Source organism: Salmo salar, chromosome ssa16 (assembly GCF_905237065.1).
Source record: "Salmo salar chromosome ssa16, Ssal_v3.1, whole genome shotgun sequence".
Lineage (NCBI taxonomy): Eukaryota > Metazoa > Chordata > Actinopteri > Salmoniformes > Salmonidae > Salmo > Salmo salar.
In genome coordinates, this window is record NC_059457.1 from 26546169 (window position 1) to 26557073 (window position 10905).

A 10905-nucleotide genomic window follows, 5' to 3' on the forward strand; every position below is an offset into this window, starting at 1 on the left:
CATGATCATTACACAGGTGCACCTTGTGCCCGGGACAATAAAATGCCACTCTAAAATGTGCAGTTTTGTCACACAACACAATGATACAGTTGTTCACAATGATATCAGTTTGCTGATATCATTGTGAACAGAGTGCCCCATGATGGCGGTTGGGTTATGGTACGAGCAGGCATAAGCTACGGACAATGAACACAATTGCATTTTATCAATGGCAATTTGAGACAGTGACAAGATCCTTAGGCCCATTATTGTGACATTCAGCCGCAGCCATCAGCTCACGTTTCAGCATGATAGTGCTGGATCTGCACACAATTTCTAGAAGTTGAAAATGTCCAAGTTCTTCCATGGCTTGCATACCCAGACATGGTCACCCATTGAGCATGTTTGGGATGCTCTGGATCTACATTACGACAGCATGTTCCAGTTCACGCCAATATACAGCAACTTCGCATAGCCATTGAAGGAGTGGGACAACATTCCACAGGCCACAATCAACAGCCTGATCAACTCTATGCTAAGGAGATGTGTTGTGCTGCATAAGGCAAATGGTGGTCGCATCAGATACTGAGTGGTTTTCTGATCCACGCCCCTACAGATGGACATCTGTATTCCCAGTCATGTGAAATCCATAGATTAGGGCCTAATGAATTTATTTCAATTTACTGATTTCCTTATATAAACTGTAACTCAGTAAAATATTTTAAATTGTTGCATGTTACATTTATATTTTTATTCAGTGTAATAAGCTGTAGAAAGCCTTTCTCCTTGAGGGACAAACATGATCAACTCTCTATAAGTAGAGAACGCAGTTCTTAAACTCAAGTCAGTAAATAAAAATCATCATTGTTCATTCCCTGAAGCCTCTAGGGTCCCTGAATGAAAAGGCATGGTGTGAGAGTAGCAATGAGACATTGCTGCATATAGACACCCTTCTGTTTAATTCAATAGAAACAACTTCAGGAGACGACAAGTGAACGACCATCTCAGTCTCAAGACATACATGAACAGTGAACAAAATGATGAAAAATGTCAAGTGAGTTACATTAATCATTTCCATTTTTCTATTCCAAACCATATTCAACTACTTCACATAGGCACCACAATACTGCTGCGTAAAAAACAAGGTTGAGGAATACAGAACAGATCCGTCATTAATCCTCAGGATAATTAATTAACGCATTTCAAATATATCTTCATGTGTTTTACTTATAGTAGTACAAAATAGAAGTTAACAATTTCAAACTGCGAATTAAATGTAAGTACTTCAAAACTATTACTCAATATTAAATTGGAGTATTTCAAATATATTACTGTGATGTACAATAGACAAATCAGTGTTTTCTTCTCAGATCTCAGGGAGAGGTTGAATCCATACCCTGGAATTTAGCCTGTAGGGAGAGAAAGAGAGAGGAAGAGAAAATGAGAGGGAACAAGACAGAACGTGACAGAGAGAATGACAGAGAGACAGCAGGCTCAGTCGAATACTCACCAACTGAAATTGAAGTCAATGACAAACATTTGTAAAACCATTGTTGATGCCTGTTACCTGCAGGTGTTTGTATGTCTTGGCCAGGTCTACATTGGTGCGCCCCGGCTGGAAGGGATAGGACCACAGGATGGTGTTCCAGGATAGAACAAACCTCGACACAGGTAACGCTCCTCGTCACGGCTGAAGTTCCTCCTCTCCCTCTGTAGATGAAGAGAGGGAGGGAGAGGTAAGAGGGAGAGAAAAAAAAGAGGGCAGGGTTTAAATTGGAAAGACGGAATGTACGAGAATGCAGAGAACAGCAAGAGACAGAGAGAGGACATGAGACAAAACACAAAATCAGTCATCATCCTCCTTTCCTTGGTTTTGCGACAGACAGACACAGGCACCTACCTCTTGGGTAACATTCCCCTACTGAACAGGAAAGGAGCCACCATCACACACACGCATACTGGCATAGTTGTCTCTGCTGTCACATTGCCTGGTAACTAGAACACTAGCCATCCTATACAGTCCATCCACTATAGATTAACCTCCATTCAACACACACTTCTACAGAGACAGAGCTGGTCTCTCTCTCTCTCTCCTTACAGTCAGAGAGGGTTTTCCCATGAACAGAGTCTCCCGCTGATCATCAATGGCAACATCTTCCCCATGATCTGTTCTCCTGTCTGTGTGTGTCAACGAGAGAGAGAGAACATTATTCTGTGTGAGTGTGTGTGTAAGAGAGAAAGAGAGTGAGAGACAGAAAGCAAAGAACCGATGTCACGCCTCATTGAGAGCAGTTGTCAGAGCGTGTTGAACTAAACACAGACAATCTAATAAAGACTAAATACAATCTCTCCCTCCCTTCTTCATTGGAGTGACATTACGTCACTTGTCACACCTAATACAGCTGCCTGCAACCAGAACAATAGAACACAAGGGAGAGATTCACTGGCCAGAGAGGGAGAGAGACTGAGAAAGAGAGAGGGGCAGAGAAAGAACAGAGAAAAGCGATAGAGAAAGACAGAAAGAAAAGGAGGGCAAGGGGGGTAGAGACTCTAGAGCACACGAGATGGCGACATACAGTCAGGATGGAGAAAGCGAGAGAAAGACGGAGAAAGAGAATGTAGTATTTCAGACCAAAAAAAGAGTGGAGGACGAGGAAGCATGTGTTCAAAAAGAGAGGGCAAGAGTAAATCTGAATGAAGAGTGAAACACAAAAGACTAGAAGTGGACACTACTACAGGACATTGGGGGGGGGCTTGACAGCGCTATAACAGAGTTTAAACTAGCTAGCGTCGTACAGCTGTAGAGCTCAGTAACAGAGTGATGACTACTGTAGCTAGGAGCTAGTGTTGGACAACTAAGGCCGCTCTGGCCTGTGCTGTGAGAACATTGGCAGTGGTTCAACATTCCTCTGTGCTGCCAGGAATATACTGGACACCAGGAATCTCACGAGAAACACACACAACCACAAATGCGCACACACACAGGCATGCGTATACACACAGACATTCAAGTCGCATATTGGTTATAACCTCAAAGCAGCCCGTCACCACCGTCTAACTTATCCCATAACTCAACTCTCTCTAACTTATCTCCAATCATCAACTTATCCCATAACTATCCAATCTCCAACACCCATTTCGAATTTAGCCCAAATCTCAGCCCCTTTCTAACCCCATTCTGTATCCTGAGCACAAGACTGACCCTAACCTCTGACCCCTTGCAATGATCGAGTGAGATTACCCCCAAACATACCAGTGTAATTGTTGCACAACACCATAATGCATGATTATGTAACCGTGACAGCTAGGAGGCAGTGCTGCATACATGATCAGAACAACTTCCAGAAGTAACATTTAAAACACACACACACACTTCCATCCAAAAAGAAATCGAAACAGAACATACAGTATCACATTTCAACAAAAGCTTAATTTCCTTACCTTCAGAGCACCGAGCCTTCTTCAAGGGAGTGAGACTAACATCTGAGAGAGAGAGAGAGAGAGAGTCAGAGTCAGATGACACATTAGAAGCGATACGGCCATCTCATTATGAGCCGGGTTAAATGAAGGCTAAAGTGCCAATGTGCTGGAGTGTGTTGTTATGGCGTCTGAACATCCTGTACTTCCTCTCTCCTGCACCCTCCTGGTCACAGAGGAGATGCTTCTCATCAGACCACCTCTACACACAGGAGTCAGGGTGATATCTCCATATGGACTACGCTTCTTCAGCGGGGTGAGACTCACATCTGAGAGAGAGCGAGATAGAGACTAATATAATATGTTGTTGTTTTCCAACCCAAAGACAGAGGATGGAATTTTTTGAGTGAGATGGTGAATCTTACGGTTGTGGTCATTTCTGTGTTGTCCTCTGTGGGTTGAGAAGCTCTTCAGCAGGGTTCCTTTATGGATAGGAGTTAGACTGGCCTCTGTTACAACAGGACACGCATCACGTCAGATCGCGTCGGTGTGTGTGTGTGTTCAGCACTTCAGGATTCTTACCTCTGCAGTGATCCCAGACGCTCTGCGTCCCTCCCTCTCTCTGCTTGGTCGTGTGTGCGTCTCTCCTGCGTATTTCTCGGAGGCACTTTGTGTAGCTGTGTGTGGCCTGCTGCAGCACCACGTGCAGGTCACAGCTGTGAGGACAGGACCTCTGGAGGACAGGGAATGACCGGCTGGTCACCTCACTGAACCGCAACCCACAGCCTGGGGAGATGGAAATAGCTGGGTTAACAAACACACACACACACACACACACACACACACACTATACTGTATACATACTCACTCACACACACACCTGAGCACCTATAGGTGGGTTTATTTGTGGTGGCTGGAGTCTCCATTATTTTACGGATCTCGCTGTCCAGCAGCTCAGAACACACAGAGAGGGCATCTAGGGGGGGGTGGGGCAAGAACTATATTACTGTTGGGATTTGGTAAGAGACTGTTCAACTTTCTTTCAGAGCTGTAGATAAAGCGATAAACAGAGTTTTGCATTGTCACTTTATCCCATTGACATTAGGTACCTTCATCGTCCAACAGTTTCTTCTGCCTGCCCAAACCTGGCTTGCCTGGAGCTGGGAACTTGAACACTTGGCTTAACCCCAAACTACGAGGGAGAGAAAAACAGGTATATACAGAATTCCACTTCATTTCTTACATAACATTATGATGAAACACTTCACAAGAATCATGTTTCAATAAATATAGCATTTGCATATTGTGCAGAGTACTGACCTGTGTGTGTGTGTCTGGGAGTGTCCCTCTAGTGGCCTGGAGGAAGAGGAGGTGACCAGTGTTCCCGTCCCCAGACATACAGAACACCTCTCATCCTCTCCACCACTGGGCTGCCCCGGGACACCAGCTGTACCAAGTCGAGCATGGCCCGCGGCGGACACAGTCTGCCGTCTCCTCCCAGGGTGCTCGTCTGGGCGGTTCTCGGTCTGTGTGGTTTTGCCTTTCTCTGCCAGTGTGTTCGTGTAGAGAGGATAAGTGTTTCTCATAGCTGCCGTGCCCCTTTTCTTCTCTCTTTGTCTGTTTCCAAGTGTGTGCACATGCAGCGTGGTGTGTCTTTCCTGTTCTGCCAGTGTGTTTCTGTATGCTGCCCTGTTGCTCTCCCTCTCTTGATGTGTGAGAGAGTGTGTGCGCGTCCTCTTCTCTCGCTCTCTGCTGCTGCGTTTCTGCGGCTCCTCACTGGCTTGGAATACCAGTCTCCTTACACGCTAGTGGTCAAAACAACCACAACTTTTGACAGCATATCACACGACATGGTGGAGCTACAATATTGCTTGTTATACCTATCCAATCCTTTCAGATTAACATGAAGTGCCTAGAGCAGGCCTGGGCAATTCCAGTCCTCAGGGGCCTGATTGGTCTAACACTTTCCCCTCCATCCCTAGAAAACACAGCTGATTTAAACTAATTGCATTTTTAACTGAAGATCATGATTAGTTGATTATTGGAGTCAGGTGTGTTAGCTGGGGCAAAGGCGTGACACGAATCAGGCCCCCCGGGGACTGGAATTGCCCAGGCCTGGCCTAGAGGGTTGGGGCCAGGGGTCTGTACAGAACAATTGTGTGGGGAGTGGACTGGAGCTTAGTTAGACCCTCACCGTTAGGTCATGCCCTCTGTTTGTGGGTTGATTCTCCTCTCTCTGGTCTCGCTTCACTCTCTCTCCATCTCTACCCCTCCTCGCTAAGACAGGCAGGACAGGGGTCTCTCTCTCACCATCCATTGCCCTCTCCTCTCCTTTCTCTCCTCCCCTTCCATATCTTCTCTGTTGGCCCCTCCGCTCTACTCCTCTCCAACTCTCCTCACCTCCTCCTCTCCTCTCCTGGTATGGTAAAGAGGTGTGGTGAGGGGTTGGGGGGAGAGGTATGGGTGAGAGTAGCTCCTTCCTCCCCAATCCTGCAGGGTTCTGTTGGTCTGGGAGGTTCGGTGTGTCCTCCTCCCACTGTTCCTCAGCTCCCTGGGCAACAACCAACACCACGCACACACGAGATAAAAGTAAGATTTGTGTGTCTATATAAAAGCTTGGCGTTTGAGGAGGGTGCATGTGGATGAGGGATTGAGTGTATATGCCTGTGTGTGGGGGAGAAGACTGATGTTTGTAGTGCCTTGGTAAAGATTGCTGTGTGTGTGTCTATTTAGTACACCTGAGCCTGTTGTCTCTCCAGCTGGTTGATCCTGTGCAGCATGTCTCGTGCTGACCTCCAGTACCCCTCCATGTCCACAGGGGGCTCCAGCTCCCCAGTCTGACCCAGGGACACCCCCTGGACTGCACCACGCAGAGACACAGCTGGGAAGCGAGAAGGATGATAGGAGAGACAGTGCTATGGACATCAAATGGCTAGACTCACTTTAACAGACTCACTAACCTTTGAACACAGGTCTTTGTTTGTGTGTGTGTGTGTGTGTGTGTGTGTGTGTGTGTGTGTGTGTACTCACTAGCCTGTTTGCAGGTCTGCAGTATGAAGGTAGCAGCCTTCCTGAGCTCTTCGCTGGTAGACTCAGTCAGTAGAGTGATGATGAGGGACAGACCTCCACACTGTAACAACTGAGACTGGTGCTCCTCTGGAGGGGGGATTCAAATACTCTAGTAGTTATTCCAGTTATTACTGTGCTGTTATCATTGATGTAATATGGTCATTATTTGTTTCCACTTAAGCTGTGCTAGTTACCAGAGGCCTCAGTGCAGTGTCCCAGGGCGAGTATGATAATTAGCCTGCCTTGGGGCTCCAGGATGGGACTGGACAGCAGGGAGATGAGCGGGGGAACCAAACCATAACCTGCCAGACCTGACACCAACACAGCTACGCACAGAGAAGAGAATGGACTGGTTACCTGAGGAGCGCTGGTTTACATGGCTGTATGAAAGTGAATGAGTTCTATACAAGTGCCTAGGCCTATAGCAGGGATCGGCAACAGGCAGCCCATGGGCCAAAATCTTCCTGTGAGTAATTTATTTTTTGCCCCCCCAAAGTTTCTAGTAAAACCAAATATTTTTTTTGTGGTTTTGGCAACACAAAGACTGTAAAATCACCAGGAATTCAGCAAAAAAAGATTTAGGATATATGTGATTGTGTCTCAATGTAATCAAGGTATGAAAATTGTTCTTTTCAAATACCATCTCCTTTTGAGTTCAGTTGTTTATTAATGTGCAGTATACAAATTCTTATAATTATGTTCCAGCCCCCCGACCCTCCGCTCTGACAAAAATCGTCCCGCCGATCTTGTTGCCTAGGGGGTAGGGGAGAGGGGTTGATTTGCGATTCAGGGAGTGAGTCACTCACGGTTGTCAGTGATGCATGCTGACACGGTTTTGGTCATGATGACAGACAGCTGACAGGCCAATGGGCTGTGGGAGGCATCAGAGGCAAAGCGAATCAGAGTTTGGGTCAGAGTTCCGAGCCCGCCAACTATGGAAAAACTCTCCTGAGCACAATCTGATAGAGAGGGATCCAAAGGGAGAGATAGATAGTTTAAGACACAGAGAAAGGAGTGAAATACAAGATAATGGGAGTTCAATAGATAAACCAAAACTGTTCTCTCCACTGTAGTATCTACAGACTAAAAGCATCCATCCGCGAGAGAGCGAGAGAGAGCGAGAGAGAGCGAGAGAGAGCGAGAGAGAGAGACCTTCATTTGAACAGTTAGTGAAAGGTTGTCTAAAGCAAAACACTCCAGGACACTGTAACCTCTACAGACTGAAGGTCTGCATCTATCCTTCAGATCTTTGTCAGGCCATCATGGAAATAGAACCAACAACACTACACTTATAAAACTAGTCGGATTACAATTACAAATCATCCATTGCAAGAGCAACCTAGGTATTCTGTGTGTGACAGACAACTTAAGCAAATCTTAGAAAAAGGCTAAACGACTATTTTAGATCACAAGATATGGATACATATGTAAGTAACAGACTCCAAACAATGTCAGTGCATCATCCCGGTTTTACTCACGGTTGTTGGCGACCGTCATGGCTATGAAGGAGCAGATGGGCTGAACCATCTCTGCCTGGGGGTGAGAGAGCTGCTGCAGCCAGGACTTGACCAAGGGAAAGGCTGACACACAGATACGCTGGCTCTCCTCTAGGGAAAGAAAGGGTTAAGCCATGAGACAAAAAAGGTTTTCTTCCTTCGATTTCCCTTCTGTTCCATCTCTCTAAAACATTAAACTACTGCAAGATACACACATGCATGCGTAACCACAGTTGTTTATTTTATGTACAGCTGGATAGAACACTGTACAAGGACACAAACGTACACACGGACACAGGTGTTACCATTCTGGGGGTTGTTGACACAGCCACAGAGAGCACTGGACACAGAGGTCCAGAGTTGGAACAGCTGAGTGATGTTAGCAGGTTTCACTGTGGCCTTGCCAGAGAGAGGGAAACTAGTCCTGCGGAGAGAAACATCAATCAACCTGAACTGGAATTGGTGTTGTCCTATATAGTTTCAGTGCTATTTTTATCTACTGCTCACCTCAACCATCCAGGTCTTTTGTAAAAGTAAATGAGTTCTCCATTTGGAAACTTCTGCCTGAAAACCAGTGGTGCTTTTCAGTGTTTACCTGAACAAGTCTAGCAGGATGTCCAGACAGCCAGAGGTCTGAGCGAAAATCTGGCCAGACCCTAAAGCAGCACACACAATGAATCACATTTTATGTACAATATACAGTGATTTTCACATAAACATCACAAAGTGCCTTACAGTAACGTGGCCTAGACCCCAAAGATCAAGCAGTAGCACAGTGGCAAGGAAAAACTTCCTGGAAGGAAGTAACCTTGAGAGGCACCAGACAGGGGAGCCCAAGAAGGGCCGGTCCATCCTCCTCTGGCTGTACCAACTAAAACACATGCCTGTCATGACAATCACTCCCTGTCCAAAATCAATTCTCAACCCCAGAGCTTACTGTTGTTGGCAACGAGGACAGAGATCAGGTAGACAGCTACTCTCCTCTGGGTCAGTGGGCTGTCCTGCTGCATCAGACCATCTGTCAGATCACTGAACAGCTCCCTCCTACACAAGGCCTGCTTACAGTACACTACACACACACAGCTTGTTTACAATTCACATACAGCATCAGAGAGAACCTGCTTAAAGTACACTACCAGTACACACACACCATTGGCCTCTGCCAGCGTTCCCAGTATGAAGAGAGCAGTCTCCCTGACCTCTGCATGAGCACTAGATTTAGAGAGGTTGTACACGAACACCACCCCTCCAATCTCTCTGAAGAAGTCCACATTCTCCTCTGAGAAAGAGAGAGAGAGAAAATCAGTGCCATTGCATAACTGTTAGATTAATAGACAAATCTATCTTTAGGGGATTTGCTGTGTGTGTGTGTGTGTGTGTGTGTGTGTGTGAGAGAGAGACCTCTCTGTTGACAGATAGAGTAGATGGTAAGAAGAGCTTGTTTCTGTGAATCAGGACATCTCATCTGGTACTTCAGACACTCCAGCAACAAACTCAGATCTGTCTTTGTGGCTGTAAAGTAAAAATAAACTCGTGGAGATACATACAAAACCAACAAATAAACAAAAACCGTCAAGTACTGTAGTGTAACTTATCCATCAACTATGACCAAAACTCACCATTATGTTTGCTTACGCTGGAAACATCCTTTTCCATCTTCAGTGGATATGCTTCATGAAATAAAGACGCTAGCTAGCTAGAACAGATGTTCCCAAAGATATTAATCTGTGCAGTTACCGTAACAGCTAGCTAGCATGAAAGCAGTCAGATTGCCGGCGTTGTCACCCAGCTAACTCTCCTCATGAGCGACCGCACTGAAATCACTTATCTAACGTTAGCTAGCTACTTGCCAATTCATCATTTCACTTCATTAATTACAATTCAAAAGTATACACTTTTACATTGACATTTGTCCTTTGCTGGACACTAAACAGATTGTATTTAAGGTGCTGCTGTGTTGCTGGATGGTTAAAATGACAGTGGATGGAAGTTGATTATAAATTGCCGCTACGATGCAATCGTTTCTGATTGGCCACATGAAAGGCGTGCTTGATTTGTATGTGAAGACCGAACGAAGCCAGGTAGTTAATTAGCTAACAACGCCCGCGTTAAAACCTAGTCAATGGTTAAACATTAGCTAAATACCACACAGATACGAAGGCAGTTTGAGACGCTGCACCGTTTTCTGCGAGAGGAATAGGTGGGATTAGAGCGCTGAGGCAAGAAGCGGGGGACATGAGTCGAGCGTGAGGACGAACAGAGTGATGCCGGCATCTCTGTCAACTAAGGTAGGAGCAGGGTTGTCACTAGTTACCACAGCCACAAAGTTATAAATCCCGCCTTTTTATACAATTTATCTTTGGGGATTCCGGATGGACATTGATTATTTTTTGTGCCGGAAATGAAATGGAGTACCTGGAGCAGTGTTGCCAATTTAGCGACTTAGTCGCTATATTTAGCGAGTATTCAGACCCCTCTATTGACACATTTTTAAAAAAGCGACTAGCGACAAATCTAGCGACTTTTTCTAGTGTTATTGGAGACTCTGACGTGAAAGCACGTATCGTTCTTACTCTTCTCAGCGAGCAGCGGGTGCTGCCGAGGGCCCCGCCCCCGTCCCAAAGCGCTCACCGGCGGCCCAGTCGTCGCGCAGCAGTCCCTCCCAGCTACAGTCAGAACAGGAGATGTTAATTCCTCCTCGTCCAGACTGGAAATGAATCGCGCATGCGGGAAGCTGCCGCTGGCTGATCCCGCCCTGGCTAACGTTCAGGGCGGAATGTAAAATGTTCTTTGTCTGAAATAAATCACTGCTTTTGACTCACACAGCCTGTCACTTACTCACCTTGTCCACTGTGTGCGCCTCTGTAACATAAGCTAAACATCTAGCTGGCTAGCTCATCATGTCTCAGTCTAAACTGTACAGTCGTGGCTAAAAGTTTTGAGA

General features: G+C 46.0%; 1 protein-coding gene across 5 annotated transcripts; it reads right to left on the reverse strand.

Moving 5' to 3' along the window:
* Positions 1–915: 915 nt before the first annotated feature.
* On the reverse strand, positions 916–10662 carry terb1 (telomere repeat binding bouquet formation protein 1). 5 transcript variants are annotated; one of them, XM_014148539.2, is made up of 23 exons: positions 10535–10662; positions 9581–9657; positions 9363–9473; positions 9112–9240; positions 8899–9030; positions 8557–8617; positions 8267–8385; positions 7944–8072; positions 7272–7424; positions 6660–6791; positions 6427–6552; positions 6135–6277; positions 5591–5947; positions 4717–5201; positions 4506–4588; positions 4265–4372; positions 3979–4182; positions 3822–3905; positions 3603–3725; positions 3421–3462; positions 2078–2157; positions 1547–1689; positions 916–1388 (listed from the first exon to the last, which is right to left on the reverse strand). In XM_014148539.2, exons 2-22 carry the CDS (start codon positions 9615–9617, stop codon positions 1576–1578), a joined length of 2952 nt encoding a protein of 983 aa, XP_014004014.1. In that variant the 5' UTR covers positions 9618–9657; positions 10535–10662; the 3' UTR covers positions 916–1388; positions 1547–1575. The 5 variants fall into 5 exon arrangements, 4 of the variants coding, with proteins under 4 accessions (XP_014004014.1, XP_014004015.1, XP_014004012.1 ...); XM_014148540.2 differs by having other exon boundaries at positions 9581–9653; positions 10535–10645; XM_014148537.2 differs by lacking the exon at positions 10535–10662 and having other exon boundaries at positions 4277–4372; positions 9581–9976.
* Positions 10663–10905: the final 243 nt, after the last annotated feature.